The 20,889-nt window shown below is 47.0% G+C and overlaps 1 protein-coding gene across 4 annotated transcripts in view; it reads left to right on the top strand.

Annotated features, from left to right (window-relative positions):
• The first annotated feature begins 5,425 nt into the window (after positions 1-5,425).
• MTARC1 (mitochondrial amidoxime reducing component 1) overlaps positions 5,426-20,889 on the top strand; it is a 39,682-nt gene continuing 24,218 nt past the window's right edge. The window contains exons 1-6 of one of the 4 annotated variants that reach the window (XM_053908956.1): positions 5,426-6,004; positions 9,243-9,416; positions 14,908-15,070; positions 16,033-16,173; positions 20,440-20,501; positions 20,599-20,670. In XM_053908956.1, coding sequence (XP_053764931.1) covers positions 5,718-6,004; positions 9,243-9,416; positions 14,908-15,070; positions 16,033-16,173; positions 20,440-20,501; positions 20,599-20,670 — 899 coding nt within the window. In that variant the 5' untranslated portion in view covers positions 5,426-5,717. The remainder of the gene's footprint in view (positions 6,005-9,242; positions 9,417-14,907; positions 15,071-16,032; positions 16,174-20,439; positions 20,502-20,598; positions 20,671-20,889) is intronic. The other 3 variants (XM_053908957.1, XM_053908958.1, XM_019465672.2) reach the window with 3 other exon arrangements.

Genomic DNA, 20,889 nt, shown 5'->3' with positions numbered 1-20,889 from the left:
TGAACTATTTTGGTATGACTAAACAAAAATCCTCACTGAAGTAATGTGTGGATGCGTTAACCCACTTACATTGTTGAGGTTTATTATTAATAAATGTGAATCTCAGTTGTACTTTCCCTTTGGTATTTCTGAGTCTGCTTCCATGGCTTTTCTCATTTTATATTAGAATTTCAGTCACTGTCATGCATTTTTCTTGACCCTTTTCTGAGTAGCGTGGCAGAGAGCTTCCTTGCAAAGGAATGAACGGACTCCACGGACGTTTACCTCCTGGGGTTGGTGGGGGTCGGGGTGCATCGTGAACGACACGATCCACCTGAGGCATGACGGCCAGTGACGGCGAGGAGACTGGCCAGTGGCCAGTGAAGAGCAGCTCTTCCTTGGCTGGGTTCTGGGACTGAAATGAACCTCCATTCCCAGCACCCTGTGAGGAGAAAGGGTTAAGTTAGCTCTGTCCCCGGCTAAGGTTTGGAAATGATGACGTTGAAAAATCATGCCAACTGTAAAGTCGGCCATTGAAATGGAGAAGCAGATTTTTCCTTTTAAAGTTCTGGAGAGGGGCGCCTGGGTGGCTCAGTCGGTGAAGTGACTTTGGCTCAGGTCATGATCTCGTGGTCTGTGAGTTCAAGCCCCGCGTCGGGCTCTGTGCTGACAGCTCGGAGCCTGGAGCCTGCTTTGGATTCTGTGCCTCCCTCTCTCTCTCTGCCCCTCCCCCACTCATGCTCTGTCTCTCTCTCTCTCTCTCTCTCTCTCTCTCTGTCAAAAATAAGTAAACATTAAAAAAAATTTTTTTTTAAAGTTCTGAAGAGAAAAAATTTCAGAAGAGAGGTGCTTGGTTGGCTCAGTCAGAAGAACGTGTGACTCTTGATCTTGAGGTGGTGAGTTCAGGCCCTACATTGGGTGTGGAGATTATTTAAATGAATAAATAAATACAAATTAAAAAAATTATGTTTATTTTTGAGAGAAAGAGCATGGGCAGGGGAGGGGCGAGAGGGAGGGAGACCCAGAATCCCAAGCAGGCTCCAGGCTCCGAGCTGTCAGCACAGAGCCTGATGCAGAGCTCTAACCCATGAACTGTGAGATATGACCCGAGCTGAAGTCGGATGTTTAACCAACTGAGCCACCTAGGTGCCCCAATAAATACAAATTTAAAAAATAAATTTCTGAATAGAAATCAGGGAGGGGGATAAACAGAAATACACAAAATTAGTGCCCATGAGCTCTCTCGTCTGTGGAGAACGTGGAGGATAGGGGTGAGTCCTGTGTCATGCCGGGGAGTGTTGCCCTTCACTCTATTCTCATGGCACACTTCACCATCAATCACCATTTCTTCATAGGAAGCTAGATTTACCGAATCCCCTTCTTCTTCCAGCTCGTTCCTAGAAGGAGCAAGGTCATTGATGTACCGTTAACAGTTGAAGCAATTCTGACCTCTGTACTCTGAACACAGTTCCTGGCTTTCACTGGAGTCAGGGAGGGAGAGGGTGACTTGGGATTGGAAGAGAGACCAGGACACATTTAATCTGTTCAGGCCTAAATAACTATGGTGAAGAACAACGTTCAAGGACCGATCTTCCCAGAGCACTAAAGGGCCCCCAGTGTGTATTGTCGGCTGGGAAAAAGGATTCGCTGTGCTTTGGGGACTCTCCCTTTATCGATTTAAGATAATCTCCATTCGTGTGGACAATTCTCTCTCCTTCTCTCTCTCTTTTTTTTTTTTTTTTGTTTACTTATTTTTGAGAGAGCACTAGCAGGGGAGGGGCAGAGAGGGGATGACAGGATCTAAAGCAGGCTCTGCATTGTCAGCACAGAGCCCGACTCGGGGCTCAAACGCACAAACCGTGAGATCGTGACCTGAGCGGAGGTTGGACGCTTAACTGACTGAGCCACCCAGGCGCTTCTTTCCTCTTCACTTCTCTTTTCTTTTTTTCCCCCTAATCTTTGACGATTCTGGTGGATCTTGAATTGTACCGTCCTACCCTGACAGTGCCTCTCTCCTTGACCAAACTAGTCAGGTTCCTCTGAAGCCCCTTCTCCACTAGGCCTCAACCTTGACCCTGGCCAGGCCTGCATAGCCCAGTTTAGCAAGAATCCTGCTAAATCAGTTGAGAGAGCACCCTCACCCTTGATCTCTGATCACTTTCGTTATTGGATTGAGTTCCTCATCCACCGTTGCTGTGGAAGACCTCGGCCTGCCTTCAGCAAGAATCCTGCGAACTCGGTTTATCAAGAATCCTCCTACCCTTGATGGTCCCTGTTAAGTAATTTTCCATCCACTGATCCCCACTCTCTGCATGTTGGCCGTAAATCCCCACTTGTCTTTGCTGTGTTCAGAGTTGAGACCTATTGTAATATCTCTATTGCAATCGCCTTATTTAAAAAAAAATTTTTATGTTTATTCATTTTTGAAAGACAGAGACAGAGCACAAGCAGGGGTGGAGTGGAGAGAGAGGGGGACACAGAATCTGAGGCAGGGCCCAGGCTCTGAGCTGTCCGCGCAGAGCCCTACGCAGGGCTCGAGCTCACGAACTGCGAGATCATGACCTGAGCCGAAGTCGGATGCTCAATTGACTGAGCCACCCAGGTGCCCCCTTTTTGTTTTCATGTCTTAATTTTTTTTATGTTTTAATTTTTTATGTTTATTCATTTTTGAAAGAGAGAGAGCACAAACGGGTGGGGCGGAGAGAGGGGGTAATTGCCTTATTTTTTTTTATTGACGTACAACATTGTATGTAAGGTGTGCAGCATAATGATGTGTGTGTGTATTATGAAATGATCACAGTTAAGTCTAGTTAACACCCATTACCTCACACAGTTACAAGTTCTTTTCTGGTGTTGAGAACTTTTAAGATTTAATCTCTCAACAACTTTTACCTTCACAGCACAGCATTGTTAACTATAGTCGATAGACTGTATGTTACGTCCCCAGAAACCCATTTATCTTACGACAGGAAGGTTCGGTCTTTTGACACCCGCACTTACTCTGCCCACCTCCCCACCTCCTGCCTTTGGCAAACCAGTCTTTCCTCAGTATCAGCGTGTTGTTTATGTTTTTGTTTTGTTTTAGGTTCCACATGTACATGAGATCATTTGGTATTTGTCATTCTCTGACTTATTTCACTTAGCGTAATATCCTCAAGGTCTACGCACTTTGTCCTGAATGGCATGATTTCATTTGTTTTTAATAAGGCTGAATAATATTCCACTGTATACACGCACCGCATTTTCTGTATCTGTTCATCTGTCCAGTGGATCTTTATGTTGTTTCCATGTCCTGGCTATTGGAAATGATGCTGCAGTGAACATGTGGATGCATAAATCTTTTCAAATTCGTGTTTTCACTCTCTTTGGATAAATACCCAGAAGTGGAATTGCTGGAATCTATGGCGGTTCTGTTTTTATTTATTATTATTAGTTAATTCTTTTTTTAAATGTTTATTTTTGAGAGACAGAGTGTGAGAGGGGGAGGGGCAGAGAGAGAGGGAGACACAGAATCCGAAGCAGGCTCCAGGCTCCGAGCTGTCAGCACAGAGCCCGACATAGGGCTCGAACTCACGAACCGTGAGATCGTGACCTGTGCCGAAGTCAGATGCTTAACTGACTGAGCCACCCAGGCGCCCTGGCAGCTCTGTTTTTAAATTTTAAGGATCCTCCAAACTGTTTTCCATAGTGGCTGCACCAATTTGCATTGCCACCAACAGTGTACAAGTCTTCCCTCTTCTCCACAGCCTCCCCAACACTTACCTCTTTTTGATAATAGCCATTCCAACACATGTGAGGTGATACCTCACTGTGGTTCTGATTTCCATTTCCCTGCTGAGTGATGTCAAGTACCTGTACCTGTTTGCGATTGTATGTCTTATGTGGAAAATGTCTATTAAGTTTTCATTTTTTAAAAGGTTTCATTTTTTAATTTTTATTAAAAATTTTTTGATGTTTATTTTGAGAGAGAGAGAGAGAGAGCAGGCGCGCAAGTGGGGGAGGGGCGGAGAGAGAGGGAGGTACAGAATCCAAAGCAGGCTCCAGGTTACGAGCTGTCAGCACAGAGCCCCACGTGGGGTTCGAACTCATAAACCTAGAGATCATGACCTGAGCCAAAGTCAGTAGTTTGATTGAGCCACCCAGGCGCCCCTTTGCAGCCTGCTTTGGATTCTGTGTCTCCCTCGCTGCCCCTCCCCCGCTCATGCTATGTCTCTCTCTCTCTCTGTCAAAAATAAATAAACATTAAAAAAAATGTTTTAAAGGTTTTATTTTTAAGTAATCTCTACACCCAATGTGGGGCTTGAACCCGAGATCGAGTTGCATGCTCTACTGAGCCAGCCAAGTGCCCAATGCTGCTCATATTTAAATTGGATTTTTTTTCTTTGGCAATTTAATTGTAGGAGTTTTTCATAATTTTTGGATATTAACCCCTTATCAGCTACATGACTTGTAAATAATTTTTCCCATTCTGTAGGTTGTCTTTTCATTTTGTTGATGGTTTCTTTTGCCAGACACAAGCATTTTAGGTTGACTAGTCCAACTTGTTTATTTTTCTTTTGCTTTTGGTGTCTTGTCACGTATTTTGGTGATTCTTGTGTCTGATGTAAGGTAGAGGTGCAGTTTCATTCTTTTTCAAGTGTCAGGATAATTAAAAAAACTTTTTTTTAATGTTTATTTATGTTTGAGAGAGAGGTAGAGTATGAGTGGGGAGGGGCAGAGAGAGAGAGAGACAGAGACAGAGAGAATCCGAAGCAGGCTCCAGGCTCTGAGCTGTCAGCACAGAGCCCAACGCGGGCCTCGAGCTCAGACTGCGAGATCATGACCTGAGCTGAAGTACGACGCTTAACCGACTGAGCCACCCAGGTGCCCCAGGAGCCTAATACCCTTAAACCACCTTGACCCTGATGACTGACCTTGTGGTTTGAAACATGACCTGATTTGAAAGAGACCAGTGACTGTGGTCAGTGCCTGCAGCGCCAGTTGGACATTCCCTTCTGCCCTGAAGCCTCCGGATCTTGTGCCAGTACCAACCTTCCAAACCGTGGCCCCGGGGAAGGCTGCCGGGAGGAGCGCACCGCGCCCTAAGCCCTGCAGAGGGCGCTCTCCTCCGCCCAGTGCAACTCCGACCTGCGGCTCGGAGAGCCCGGGCGCACCGCCAGCTCCCCGCCAGCCCCTGTTCTCGGGCCCTGCGCGCCTGGTCGCATCCGGCCGCCCTGATTCCGGCTCCCGCAAGCTCCCTGGTCCTGCTTGGCAGGCGGGGAGGGTGGTGGAGGTCAGCGGATACTCCGTGCCAGCCCTCCATTATCCCCAAGACAGGGATCTCCCCGCTGCCTGCTTTCTAATTTAGAAATCACGCTTTGTCCTGCAAACTTGGTATCTGACCATTTTACGTTTAATAAAAACCCATAAATACGTAAATAAAGAGGTCACTTGTAGCGGTAGCGGTCGTGGGGGAAGGCGCACCGCCTTGCAGCCGCAGGCGGCGGAAGGCGGAGGAGGCGGTGGGGCGAGGACCTTGCAGCAGCGGGGCCACCCCCTCCCACCGCAGCGCCCCAGGGGCCACCCCTCGGTAGAAGGTCGTGCGATACTGCGAGCGGCCCGGAAGGGGTTCGGGAGCGGCCCTTCCTTTGGGCTCCGGGCCAAGGGCCGCACCAGGCGGCGACCGCTCTCTGGACCGGTGGCGGCTGGGCGTCCGCGGAGGGCCCGCCGGAGCTGTCGCCGCCCGCGCCCGCTCCGCCATGGGCGCCGCCGGCTCGTCGGCCCTGGGCCGCCTCGGCCTCCCCGCGTCGCGCCTCCCCGCGCAGCCCCGGCCCGGCTGGCTCGCGGTGACCGCGCTGGGACTGGCCGCCGTGGCGCTGGGGACCGTCGCCTGGCGCCGCGCGCGGTCCAGGCGGCGCCGGCGGCTGCAGCAGGTGGGCACGGTGGCGCAGCTCTGGATCTACCCGGTCAAGTCCTGCAAGGGGGTGGCGGTGAGCGCGGCGGAGTGCACGGCCCTGGGGCTGCGCTGCGGCCACCTGCGGGACAGGTAGGGCCGAGCCGGGCGGGGCTCCGCGGGGAGGGCTTCGGGCGGGGGCGGGGGCGGTCTGCAGAGTCCGCCAGCAGGTCCTTCCTTCCCTTTCAATGGGGCAAGGACAAAGAGAACGAGGGGCAACTACGTCCCAACAGCCGACCCCAGGGGCCCGAGACCCAGGGCCTAAGTGTCCCGACCCGCTTTCCCGAGACGGCTGCATTTCCACCTCCCACGGGCGCTTTCACGTCTGCGCTCCTGCCGAGCAGTGGTCGGGGCGCCCAGGTGTCTGTCGCGTGCCCGCCAACATCTTCAACCCCATCTAGCAGAGGCGGCGAGCTTCCAGGGATTGGTCCCCGCCACATTAGTTTCATTCAACTGTCTCTGGAGAACTTGGGGAAAACTTGGGGCGGCGGAGCGCAGCCCTCAAAGGGCGCACCCAGGTGGAGCGCCCCTAAGGACGGCTGTTGAAGCTTAAGCTTCTTGCGGCCGGAGAAGTGCTATTGCCTCTGTTTCCCTAATGCGCGCCGGCACTCTTTTTATGAACAAAGGAACTGGGGTTCGCGCCACCCAGCGGGGGAGCCAGGACTCTTGTTTTGTTTAGCACGTGGGTGCTTTGTGAAGAGTCGTTTTATTAATGGCCTATCAGGGTAGTCACGATCTGTGTGCATTCCTGGGGTTCAGCGAAGGTTGCAACGGCCCGGAGTGAGCGGCTTTGTTCTCTTCCGGGTCTGGCGTCAGGCCAGCCCGGGGCCTCACTAAGGCTGCGCCTCAAGCTCTTTCCTTCCAGACGAGCCCCCAGCTCCTGCAAGTAACCCAGAACTGGGCAGGGGGGACGGCCGTGGCCCGCCCCGCCCCTCCCCCCGCCTTGCAGCAGAGAGGCGGAGGGCCATTCACGACATTTGTGAGTGGTGAGCTCTGCATCTTTGCTTCTGGAAGCAAGGCGAAAATCCTAGATATTTCATGGTTTGTACAGAGGTCACCAACTCCGAAAGACGGTCCGATGTATTGAATTTGTTTTGTAGGCCCCGGAGGCAAAGGGTATTGTACTGTACCGACTGAGAGTATTTACTGAGCTCATACGATAATAAATAATTACAAGAGCTGGCATTTGTGGCAGGCGCTATTTTTGTCATCATGCTACCAGCAAGCCTGAAGGAGAAGTGAGGGGCATAGCAGACTCCGTGTGACCAGTGCCAGGGAGCACAGAGAAGGAGCCCCAGAAACTCTCTGGGGTGGCCAGGAGGGTAAAGACCCCGGACTCGGGGGGAAGGTATGCTGGGGGAAAGGTTAGTGCCCTCTGAGGGAATGACCGAAAGGGACTGAAAACGGAGATACAAGTACACGAGCCTTCACTGCAGCATCACCCACAGTAGCCCAAGGGTGAAATCAACCCACATATCCATCAACAGATGACTGGATAAACAACATGTGGTATAGACGCACCCCGGAATAGTGTTTAGCCACAAAAAGGAACGAAGTTCTGATCCACACTGCAGCATGGATCTTACAAGCATTATGTTAGGTGAAATAAGCCAGACACAAAAGGGCAAATATTATATGATTCTAATGATATGAAATATCTACAGTAGGCAAATTCATAGAGACAGGATGTGGATTGAAGTTTCCCAGGGGGTCAGGGGAGAGGAGAGAGAAGGGGGAGTTATTGCTTAATGGGTTCAAAGTTTCTATTTGGGGTGACGACAAAGTTTTGGAAATAGATAGTGGTGATGGTTGCATAACATTGTGAAGGTACCCAGGGTCATAGAATTGTGCACCTAAGATAGTTAAGAACACATTTAAAAAAACAAATCTGTTTTCTGTTGATGGACACTTGGGTTGTTTCCTCCATCTTTCGGCGTTGTGAACATTGCTTCTGTGAACATCACGGTATGCGTATCTGCCCTGTTTTCAATCCTTTTGGATATACGGAGGAGCATGCTAGACATTTGATGTTGCATATATTTTACCACAATTAAAAACATTTAAAAAGCTGGCCTGCGTGAGGGCACAGGGGGTTGTGAATGGCTGGTGAGCAGCTGGTTATGAAGGGCCTTGCCTGCCTTGCTGAAGATTCAGGGTTTTATCCTGAAAGCAGGAACCATGGAGGGATTTTTCATGGGGGGGGGGGGGTGGGGTGGGGTGGAATTTTCTAGATTTGTAGTTTAGAAAGATCAGACCGCCATCATCACCTGGAAGAATTATTACACGAAGAAGACTATTCATGTGCTGGGAGCAAGGATCTGGGGCAGGGCAGAGCTTTGACTGGGTCCAGGATGAGGGCTGATCAGCAGTTCGGGGAAGGGCTTCCATTAACCTTATTTTTCTCGTGTAGCTGAAACATCTCAACCATGATGACCCACTGGGGGTGGCGCACAGGAGCTTTAACGCCCTAACGTATTTGCCGTCTTTCAATCTTAGGTCTGTGGATTCCAAGAGCACGAGCTCACTTCTATAACTGTAGTCACTCGACCCAGTGAGAAATGATCAAAATGTCAATATATTCAGCTTCCTTGGCAGCTGAGAAATAACCCTTAGGAATGGCTCCCCCCACTACCGCCCCGCCCCCCCAGAGAGTTTCCTGTTGCTCTGATTTCTCCATGTATCTTTTTTTTCTTGGAAGTACCTCTAGGTCAGGAGTCTTGGGTTAGAAGAAATATCGTCCATGGTAACAATAGACCTTTGAGCAAATTGCAGCATCCACAGCCCTGAATATTGAAACATTAATGTTTTAAAAGGCGGGGGTGGATTTGGCAAGGTACATGTGGCACCGTATGCTTCTCTGCCGAAGTCCACGCTCTGAGAACAATAGAGCCACAATCTCGTTATTGTGCTTCCTTCCGTGTGCCCTTCAAGTCTTTCTGGGAAATCGTTTCCTGTCGTCTCTCGGGGCGCGTTTAACGAAAAGTGGTCAGACCTTCTCGCAGTTGAGATGAAAGTATGATAACGTCTTTGATTTCTGTGCCATCAAGGATCTCTGCAGGTTCTGAAGAGATTATATACATTGGATGCTTGAGTGGTTACCAAACCCTTTGAAATAATGGGACAGACTCAGCCTTGCTGTGCTGTTGAGTTGATGTTTAGGACAGACAGACGGACACACACGCACACACACACACACACACACACACACGCAGTCACACACACCAGGCTTACGGGGAGGAAATGAAAGAGGACTGTGCATGACCAGAGCTCCCGCAGTGACTGGATGCCTTTCACAGTGGGCCACGCATCTCTTGGGTTTTCAACATGGCAGGTTTTGGCTTGTGGTCAACGAGAAGAGGAACATGGTCACTGCTCGGCAGGAACCCCGTCTGGTCCTGATTTCCCTGACTTGTGAGGGCGATGCCCTGACCCTCAGTGCAGCCTACACGAAGGACCTGCTGTTGCCCATCAAGACACCTGCCACAAATGCTGTGTACAAGTGCAGGTAAGGGAAAGGTATGTCGTACTCCTTGCGTGAGTATTTATTCACGCAGTTTTGAGGGAGTGTGAACTAGGAGGAGTCCTGAAAAAAAGACACTGGTGATAATCAACCATTGATTGAGAACATACTGTATGTAGGGCCAAGTCCTCAACATCATGATGATGTAAAACAAAGAGGAACAAGGAAGCAGCTTCAAAAAAAAAATAAAAGGAAGGAAGGAGGAAAGAAAGGAAGAAAGACAGAAAGAAAGAAAGAAAGAAAGAAAGAAAGAAAGAAAGAAAGAAGAGAGAAAGAAGGAAAGAAGGAAAAGGGGCAGCTGGGTAGCTCAGTCTGTTAAGCATCTGACTCTTGATTTTGGCTCAGGTTGTGATCTCACGGTTCTTGGGATCGAGCCCCACATCAGGCTCTGTGCTGCTTAGCACAGAGTGTGCTTGGGATTCTCTCTCTCTCTCTCTCTCTCTCTCTCTCTCTCTCTCTCCCTCTCTCTCTGTTTCTCTCTCTCTCTGCCTCTCCCCTGCTTGTGTGTGCACATGCACTCTCTCCCACTCTCTCTCTCAAAACAAGTAAATAAACTTAAAAATAAAAGGAAGCAGCTTCAGAAATGTGTGTTAATGTGGGGCTGAGAGACAGAGAAGTCCTATGTAGAAGTCCTATGTAGAAAACCATGGGAAAAAAGCATATTCACATGTCAGCGAGAGAGAAATAAGGATAAAGGACAAAAATGGGGTGGGAGTGACAGTGGAAAATATCCAGGAAGAGGTGCGATTAGATCTACCATTACCATAGGACTTGCCCTATTTTGCCTGGAAAGACTGGGAACCTTCCACACCTAGGAAAGAAGTCGCAAATGTTTTTGTAAACTACGAAGTTGCAAATGTTTTGTGAACATTTGGTACTAATGAAAGGAAGTTCTAGACAGAAAAGACACCTACGTCCAGAAGAGTGATCTGAGCCACAGATGCCCAGGGGTCTGCATGTAGTGAGGGCACAGACTCAGCCAGGAGGTCACTCTGTACAGAGGCTCGTTCCCCAACATTAGAAGGACTGCCAAGAAGCGATTAGTGTAGGAAAACTAGCTTCACTTCTGAGAGCTCATGTCTAGAGTTGACTTTTTATCCCATTATGGGAAAATTAGAATTGGGTCTAATTCTACTCTTGTCACAGTTTCTGTATGTTGAATTAAAATGCATTGTGGGGCGCCTGGGTGGCTCAGTCGGTTAAGCGTCCAACCTCAGCTCAGGTCACGATCTCGCGGTCCGTGAGTTCGAGCCCCGCGTCGGGCTCTGGGCTGACGGCTCAGAGCCTGGAGCCTGCTTCTGATTCTGTGTCTCGCTCTCTCTCTGTCCCTCCCCTGTTCATGCTCTGTCTCTCTCTGTCTCAAAAATAAATAAACGTTAAAAAAAATTAAATTAAAATAAAATAAAATGCATTGTGAATGCATTTTGTTTTTATGTAGTCCAAGCCTATCATAGAAAGTAACATCACAGCAAAAAAATATAGATCCGAGTTAGCTGAAAAGTATCTGAAGACCCCAAGAAGTTTATAAGATGCAATACCAGTATAGTTTCGACACTGTCTTAGAGTTTGAGACCTGATATGTTCTTATTTTAATTTTGATGATTTTTTTATTATAAACATAATACATATTCATTGTTGAAAAATTGTAAAATGCTAAACTAAAAAAACAGGAGTCAACAAAAACCTGTGAGGTAACTATAAATAATATTCCGATGTTTTCTTTCTGTTTTTGTAGCTCATACTTGGAAAGAAACAATGTAAAAATAATATAAAAATATAAAAATACACGATTAATGTCATATTCTTAAGTTGATATGTTGAGTACCTTTTCATATTATTAAAAATCTTCAAAATAACAGTTTTCATGTTAGCATACTGTTTCATCCTGAGGGTGTCCTAATATGCATTTTAACATTTTAAAATGAGCGCAGACTGAGATGATATCAGAAATGAAAGAGGAGGCATTACAACTGATACCACAGAAATACGAAGGATCATAAGAGACTGCTATGAAGAAAGCTAACCTGAAATAACTGGACAAAACAAAACAATAAAACAAAACCAGAGTGATTACTACCATCTACTGAGCACATCTGAAACCTGAGAATTGCTTTGGGGGATTTTGTATAGATTATCCCTGACCCTCAGAAGAAGGTTGTGATTTTATCCCCATTTTACTATGTTTTTGTTTTTGTTTTATTTTTATTATTTTTTAATTTAATTTTTTATTTTTTTAAATTTACATCCAAATGAGTTAGCATATCATGCAACAATGATTTCAGGAGTAGCTGCCTTAGTGCCCCTTCCCCACGTAGCCCATCTCCCTCCCACCACCCCTCCAGTAACCCTCTGTTTGTTCTCTATATTTGAGTCTCTTATGTTTTTCCCCCTCCCTGTTTTTATATTATTTTTGTTTCCCTTCCCTTATGTTCATCTGTTTTGTCTCTTAAAGTCCTCGTATGAGTGAAGTCAGATGATTTTTGTCTTTCTCTGACTAATTTCACTTAGCATAATTTCACCCTCCAGTTCCATCCACGTAGTTGCAAATGGCAAGATTTCATTCTTTTTGATTGCTGAGAAATACTCCATTGCATATATATACCACATCTCCTTTATCTATTCATCCGTCGATGGACATTTGGGTTCTTTCCATACTTTGGCTATTGTTGATAGTGCTGCTATAAACGTGGGGGTGCATGCGTCCCTTCAAAAGAGCACACCTGTATCCCTTGGATAAATGCCTAGTAGTGCAATTGCTGGGTCGTAGGGTAGTTCTATTTTTAGGAACCTCCATATTTTTTGAGGAAACTCCGTACTGTTTTCCAGAGTGGCTGCACCAGCTTGCATTCCCATATCCCCATTTTATAGATGAAGAAACTAAGGCACAGAGTAAGAAATATCCTCCAAGGTCACTGGGCTAGTCATTTGTGGGAACAGGATTCACACCCAAGTAGGTCTACCTGACTCCTCTTTCTCAGACGTTGGGCATTTGCACAACACAACCGTGATTCATGCTGGTCACAGACCACCTCTCTCACGGTTGAACCTTGAACAATACAGGTTTGAACTCTGCACGTCCACTTACATGCAGATTGTTTTCAACACATACAGTACAGCATTATAAATGCATTTCCTCTTTAAGATTTTCTTAGTAACATTTTCTTTTCTCTAGTTTACTGTATTGAAGGAATATGGTATGGAATACATAGAGCACACAAAATATGTGTCCATCAACTGTTTACGTTACTGTGGAACTTCTAGTCAACAGTTGGCTCTGCGTAGTTACATTTTGGAGGAGTCATCAGTTCTAGGTGGATTTTTGACTGCATGGGGGGTTGGCACCTCTAACCCCCATGTTGTTCAAGGGTCAACTGTATTTACGTAATGCTTTTCTTCCAATTGGTTCAGCTTAAAAACAAACAAACGTTAAATGCATTTATTTAAAAAGGGAACCGTATAGGGATACCTAGACAACTTTCCAGGTGGAGGAGTTAACTGAAATAATAAATATGCTACAAATGGAATGTTACCTAATTCTAGCCAGAAATTATTGCCCGTAGAGGTTTCTGGACCTGAGGTCTGTTTTTCCTTTTTAGAAAGAGATTATCATCACGTGTTGCTGGACATTCGGGACTTCCTATCATGAAACTGAATAGAGTTACTTTCTCTCTGTGCAGTTCACCATTCTTTCCTGTTGTACCCAAGTACTACCATTGTCTTGAATACCCACAGTAGCAATGGTCCTACGCTTTAGAAACACTGGCCTATCCGAAGTGTTTCTTTCCTCTCTGCAGCTGTGAGATACGTATAACTCCCATACTGTCCTGCATGCTGTATATCAGGGAGAGCGGGGGAGACTTCAAATCCTATGCTTATTAGTAGCAATCAAATCAAATTAGATTATTATTTTATTTATTTATTTATTTATTTATTTATTTATTTATTTAAGTTAATTTATTTTTGAGAGACAGAGAGAGACAGAATGCAAGTAGGGGAGGGGCAGACAGAGAGGGAGACACAAAATCTGAAGTGGGCCCCAGGCTCTGAGCTGTCAGCATAGAGAGAGCCCGACTCGGGGCTCGAACCCACGAACTGTGAGATCACGACCTGAGCTAAAGTTGGACGCTTAGCCGACTGAGCCACCCAGGGGTCCCTATTATTGTTATTATTAAAAAAAAATTTTTTTTAATGTTTATTTATTTTTGAGAGACAGAGTGAGAGCAGGGGAGGGACAGAGAGAGAGGGAGACGTGGAATCCAAAGCAGCCTCCAGGCTCTGGGCTGTCAGCACAGAGTCCGACGTGGGCTCAAACCCACAAACTGTGAGATCACGACCTGAGCTGAAGTCGGACGCTCAACCGGCTGAGCCACCCAGGTGCCCCCTGTTATTTTATAATGGGACATGTTTTGATGCAAATTTTATCTTTTTAGTTTAATTAAATTAATTTAATTAATTAATTTGATTTTATTATTTTTAAGCTTATTTATTTTGAGAGAGACAGAGAGAGCCTGCCAGTAGGGACAGGGCAGAGACAGAGGGAGAGGGAGAATCCCAAGCAGGCTCCACGCTATCATCACGGAGCCCCACGCAGGGCCTGATCCCCTGAACTGTGAGATCATGACTCAAGCTGAAACCAAGATGCTTAACTGAGTCACCCAAGGTGCTCCCAAATTAGATTATGAGTATTATCTATACTGTTTTAGATTTTATAGAACATTTTCACATACGTTGCTGAATCTAGTTGTATTATCATCATACTGGTAAAATATCGCTGGACCCTATTAATAAAGACTTCTGGCTGCTATCCAGCTGCGTGGACCAGATTTTGCAGTAATTTTGAGTTTACTTGATACTGATGCATTTGTTTTCCTCTGGAGAACTCAGTATCTTTTCAAACATCCGATCTGATTTTCTTCTCCCATGCATTCCTTCCAGATAGGGAGGCACAGGTATGTATCATTCTATTGTAAACCTGGATAAAGCAAGGCTGGAAACTGTGACTTCATTTGTGTTTACACAGTGGTTCAGAGGCAGGACCAGGCTAAAATCATGTTTCCTGATAATTAAAGAATCACAGTGACATCACAGCTTTTCTTTCTTCTTCTTCTCCTCCTCCTCCTCCTCCTTCTTCTTCTTCTTCTTCTTCTTCTTCTTCTTCTTCTTCTTTCTTTTAAATTTTTAATTTGAGAGAGAGAGAGAGAGAGCATGAGTAGGTGAAGGGCAGAGGGAGAGAGAGAGACAGACAAAGAGAGAGAGAATCTTAAGCAGGCTGCATTCTCAGCATGGAGTCCGACATGGAACTTGATCCCACCACCTTAGCATCATGACCTGAGCTGAAATCAAGAGTCGGATGCTCAACTGACTGAGCCACCCAGCTGCCCCAAGACATCACAGCTTTTTGATATGTGTAGGACATGGTAGGGTGTCCCATGTTTTCAGAGCCATGACCAGTCTTTACTCCTGCCACTCCCTGCAGAGTGCACGGCCTGGAGATCGAGGGCAGGGACTGTGGGGAGGCTGCGGCCCAGTGGATTACTAGCTTCCTGAAGACACAGCCCTACCGCCTGGTGCACTATGAGCCTCACATGCGACCGAGAAGTTCTCACCAAATAATGGATGTGTTCCAGCCCACAGACCAGGTCAGAGGAGCATTCCTTGGCTTTGGCCTTCGGTGTGTCCTGTGGAAGGCAGGCTTTCTCAGGAGTGCACAGCAGTCACGTGCAGCCCATCAGGCAGGGCAGCATGTCGCTGCGCTCTGCTCTGTCATTTTGCCAGGCAGCTCCCAGGAAGCTTGGCCTGAACAGCAGCTGGGGATTCTAAGGAACAGGCAAAATTAAAGCCCTTCCTTTGGGAACTTCCTCTGTGTTTCTTGATTTGGGGGACTCACTCTTGCATTTTCCTGATGGCCATCTACCTTCCTATTTATGTAAGCCTTCCAGTGCCAACAGGGTTTCAAAACTTTTCCACTCTATTCTGTAATTGTATGTGGAGCTCAACCTTTTTACCGTGTGATTGCAATGGTCAGATCACGGTTGGGCAAACGAGTGTGGGCATGGAGATCCACAGATTTAAAGTGACTAAGTTGGCCCTTATAGGAATGTACGGATTCATGGTAAAAGGAGGGGTTGGTAGCACAATTCCTATGGCCATTAAAAAAAATTCCATATATGGTCAGTAAAAGTACTTGATGTTGATTTGCAGGAGGCATCAAAATAGGTATCCGTGGAATCAGGGAATATTTTTATCATCCATAATGCGGTGATGAAGCTCATCAGCACTGGAGAAGTTGAGCCTTAGAAAGGTGGAGTGACTTCGTCAAGGGGACTTGGCCAGTGGCAGCTTTAGGATCCCAAGGCCACGTTTTTTTTCATTCCATCATGTAATTCCTATTATCTGCAAGTCTCTTTAAGACTTCTGAACCACTGTGACTTTTCTATATAAAGAACTAAAGAAATACTTAGAAATAGTGTGTGTGTGTGTGTGTGTGTGTGTGTGTGTGTGTGTGTATGTTCCCCTGGGAACTGGGGAGGGGAGGGTTCCAGGAACTAACCACATATGACCTCTGTGTGCCACGTTCTAACCACTTCTGTTTCCTTCCCAGATTGCATACTCAGATGCCAGCCCCTTCTTGATTCTCTCTGAGGCATCTTTGGCAGATCTCAACTCTAGGCTGGAGAAGAAAGTTAAAGTGGCTAACTTCAGGCCCAATATCGTCATTTCAGGGTGTGGTGTCTATGCAGAGGTAACAAGTTGCTTTCCTTTGCCCTTTCCTTGGATTTAACTTTTTTTTTTTTTTTTAGGGTATGAAATTCTTTGATGTTGCTTTAGATTATTCCAAAGGATTCATGCGTTATTGGTGGTATGCTGGGCCATTCAGTTTTTAGAGTTCTTGAGCACCTGATTAGTTCACACATCAGCACGGAGGACACAGATATAGATGAAGTGGAGGTGCTGGTGTACAGGGAGCAGTTCAGGGTCTGAGACTCCTCAGCATAATTCCCAGTGAGTGGATTGGTTTTTGAGCCAAATTTACGTAGCATAAAATACCTGATGTGTGTGGGCCATGGAACAAAGGCAGGGTATACTCATGTCTTGTTGAAGTTAGCTTTCCTGTTCAACTGATGGTCCCTGGGGAAAGATAGGCATTTACAGTGTGGCTGCTGCAGCGTCGGGGGTGGGGTTCCCCAGCTGGATGGCCTATAAAATTCTTCCAGTGCCACCCTCAATCTGCCCTCAGATGCCTGCACTGTGGCTTAGCATGAAGGGCTTCCACGGCGTCACATGATTCTGGCAGCAGATTTACCTTTGTCATTGTCTTTGGATATTTCATTGGTTCTTTCCCTTGTTGACCATGAAGGCAGAGGTCGGTGGCCTAGAGGCTTGGTGAGTGGCAACCATCCAGATGTGGGTACTTGACAGAGGCACCAGCTCTCAGATGGGAGTTCCAGAGTTCTGGTGGTGGGTGTTTGTAGATGGAAAGTGGAGGTAAAGGGCAGGGGAAGAACTGAGTCCAAGTGACTGAGTCTTACTCCCTTATACTCAGGGAGACGGATTCTGCCTTTCCGTCTTACTGTGAGGACAGAGCTAGGTGTGCTGAAAGAAGCAATCTAGGAAACTGAAGCCCACACTCAAACCCGAGGCTCTGAGGTCCGCCTGCAGCTTCCTTGCTGGCCTCTGCATGACTCTGTGTAGGCTTGTGTACCTGCCTGGAGAATGGAGTGATCCTTTCTGCCTAGGATTACCTTACGGGTTTGTCAAAGGGTCAGGTTGGCTAAGGTGACTCGTAAAAAATATAAATGCAGTATCAGTCAGTGACGGGCAGTAAAAGTACCTCCAAATCCACTTCTGATGTTTTACGTCAAACGCTGTAAACATGCCACGCTTTCCAAAGATGGCAGGTCAGCTTCTAGTATAAGGCGGGAAACGTGCGCTATCCCCGAGAGCCTGCCCTGGGCTGTCCCTCCACGTTCCACTGTGACAAGGGAGCTCATCTGTCCTTGCTCACATCCAGCACAGTTCAGCTGGACTCAGACAAGAGGGGAAAATCAGTGTTGGTTGCTTTTGATCGTCTCATTGATATTTGTCTTGTACCAGTGGAGGCCAGGAAAGCAGTTTCTCCTGAGGGTTTTCCTTCTCAGAAAAAGGAAAAGGGTGGTGGCTTCCACCTAATGCTCACACTGTGCTTTGCAGCCTGGGGAGGTGAAGGTCATTATTCCCTTTTTATAAGGAGGAAGGGAGAGGCCTGGGGAGGTGACCTGGCTCGCCTGAGGCTATCCCATGGCACAAAGTGGAGGAGCTGGGTCTTGAACCCAGACAGTACCATGTGCCAAAGGAACTCTGAACATTCTAAGGGGCATATGTGAGGTTGGGACACCTGGGTTTGAATCTACCTGCTTCAATAAGTGGCTGTTTGACCCCGGACAAGTCCTTGAACCCCTCAAGGCCTTTGCTTCTTGCAGTTGTAAAATGCAGATGATTTCAGCTCCCCTGATGGCAGCTGTAAGAATCAAGGTCTATACCAATCTGTGGAAAAGCTCTTAGAAAGTGTCATAGAGAGGTGGGGGATGGTCTCTTTCCTATAATCAGAGTGAAGGAGCCTGACTGAGGCATTCCCTCAACTGTGGCCAACTTTAAGCTTCCTTCCCCTTTGCGATCCTTGTGCCCTGGGTCATGTTGATGACGTTTCCTGCCCCAAAGTTCTGAGATGGTCAGATGTAGATAAAATGAGCGGAGACAGCTCTCTCAGAGTAGGACCTCAGATTTACATTTGTTTGAACTGAATCTTGTTTTAGAGGCCTTCATTTCTTTATAACTCTGAGTGTTTCCTAGCTGGGAACATTTCACATTTTAAATTGGATGTTAATACAACACTGTGGCTGAGCTCATTTTATAATAACATGTCACTCTTTTTTTTTTTTTAAGTTTATTTATCTATTTTGAGAGAGACGGAGACAGCCGAGTGGGAGAGGGGCAGAGAGAGAGGAAGACAGAGAGTCCCAAGCAGGCTCCACGCTGTCAGGGTGGAGCCCCATGCAGGGCTCGAACTCACGAAACCATGAGATCATGACCTGAACTGAAACCAAGAGTTGGACACTTAACTGACTACAGTAGTATGTCACTCATTGCACGATGAGTTAGTCCCACTGGGTCCCCTGCACTGTGGAAAACAGGATTGAAGAAACATGGTTGTTTCTCCTAAGGCGATCAGATTGTGAACAGGCCAGCAAGACAGGCAACGAAGGTGGTGAATGCAGGGTGTTAGGTGACCACAAGGATGTTGTTAGCACCGACGGATTGGGAGATGACAGGGCCGCTAGGGGTCAGCTCAAGGCCCGAGTATCACAGGGCTCAGGGCTTGGACCCGCTTACATCTCTGGCTTCCCTTATTATGGAATTTTTTACCTTATTTATCTGTGACTCGATCCCCAACAGTTTCTGGTGCACATAAATTAATTAGTAATTAATTAATTTCCTAACAGAGCCCACATTTCTCTTCTCTTGGATCTTTTATGGTTTTTTATGACCATGGTGCCCCCTGGTGGACAAACACACACAGAACGGGCTGGGGCTTCTCTAACCCCAGGGGCCCAGCTTTTTTGGACCTACGGTTAAGAGACCCATTTTATGCTTAAAAGCTGCAATACCTCCCTCTCTCTCTCTGCCCCTCCCCCACTTGTGTGTGCGCTCTCTCTCTCTCTCTCTCTCTCAAAAATAAATAAGAACATTAAAAAACCAGCTGCAATACATATAGCAAGAATGATATACACTCCGAGAGTTAAATTTCTGAGTCTCCAGGTCTCTGGCTTGTGATCACACCGGACAGGGCAGGTTGGTTTTAGCTCATGAATTTTTGTCTTCAGCCCTGAGGCAGCTGGCACTTCTCTCCCAGGGTAAGAAGTTCAGGACTATGATTAGATGTTCTATGTCTCTTCAGTGTCTTCCTTCTAATTATTTCCCCAGTCTCCTCACCCTTCTTTTGTGCCTTCCAAAGTCTCTGTTCTGGAAGGTTCCATTCAAATCCTATCTTTTCCTTAAAACCTCCCCTGACCAGAGCAGCCTGAGGGCTTGTTCTTCTAAAACCTCCAGGTCAATTCTTGCCTGTGTAGTTAAACCCACGCACAGTGTGGGTTTCTCTCCAATTTTTGCTTTCTCTCGAATTTTCTGGAACCCTCAAAAATATATTGATCGTTAACTTTTCCTGTGTGTATGCCCTGTCTCCCCTGCTGGATTCGAGGGGGTGCTAGTCCATTGATTTCATTTGTCCTGAAAAGTAGGCACCAGTGACCCAGGCTGTGGGCAAATGCCTGAGAAGCTCCCTGCGGTGGAGCCCATAAGGGTGTGGGGAGTACTCTTGATTTGTTCGTATCTGCAAGGGGAGATACAAGGTGAACATATCAGTGTCCTAAGGATCTAGGTCCAGCAGAGGCATGCATAGTTTAGAGTGACCCCCTGTCCATGTCCTTTCTGTCACCCACACCCTCTGTCAATCCCAACCCCTCCATTCGCTCCTCCTTGAGTCCAATGGGATCAGTCAGGAAGGTGAGTTTCTTTTTTTTTTTTTTTTTTAAGTGTATTTATTTATTTTTTAGAGAGAGCACAAGTGGCAGGGGGGCAGAGAGAGAAAGGGAGACACAGAATCTGATGCAGGCTCCAGGCTCTGTGCTGTCAGCACAGAGCCCGACGCGGGGCTTGAACTCATGAACCACGAGATCATGATCTGAGCTGCAGTTGGACGCTTAACCGGCTGAGTCACCCAGGCGCTCGGGAGATGAATTTCGATTGCAGTTTTATCAGTGAGAGCAGAGGGAGCATTTCACTGTAGGGGCATGAACTGTCATAGGCAGAGAGAGGACAGGAGGGTGTGTGGCTTCTCAGGGCTGGTGTAAAAGTCTCCCATCTACGGTATAAGTGGCTTCATTAGGTGTCAGCTCATGCGAAGTCCCTACACAGGTGTGTCACAGCTAAGGCTCGGAAGTGCCCTTATGAATTTTGTGCTTTGTCCCCGTAGGATTCTTGGGATGAGCTTCTTATTGGTGACGTCATACTGAAAAGAGTAACGGCTTGTTCCAGGTAAGGCACTTCCTTCCACCCCCGGAGTGGAGACGGTGGGAGGGCCGAGGTCAGCCTGCTTTGTCCCTTGTATGATGCTGTGTGTGTGTGTGTCCAGGTGCATTTTAACCACGGTGGACCCAGACACTGGCGTCATGAGCAGGAAGGAGCCGCTGGAGACCCTGAAGAGGTAGGAGCAGGCACCTCAACGTCTCTGGGAAGCAGAGAAAATAGCACGAACACACAGTCTTGAAGCCGAGGGGGGTCCTAGTGACTGGGTAACTGGGGAGATATTCCTGGGTGCCATGGTTCCCAGAATGTCTCCTTGCATAAATAACTATATTTCTCATTCAGAATTCATGATTCAAAGGAACCGATTTAAGAAATGCATTGTTTAGATATTTTGGCA

Source organism: Panthera pardus, unplaced genomic scaffold, assembly GCF_024362965.1.
Source record: "Panthera pardus isolate Hobbes unplaced genomic scaffold, ASM2436296v1 HiC_scaffold_21, whole genome shotgun sequence".
Taxonomy (NCBI): domain Eukaryota; kingdom Metazoa; phylum Chordata; class Mammalia; order Carnivora; family Felidae; genus Panthera; species Panthera pardus.
Note: the sequence above shows the minus strand (reverse complement) of the source record. Positions and strands in the feature narration are given on the sequence as shown.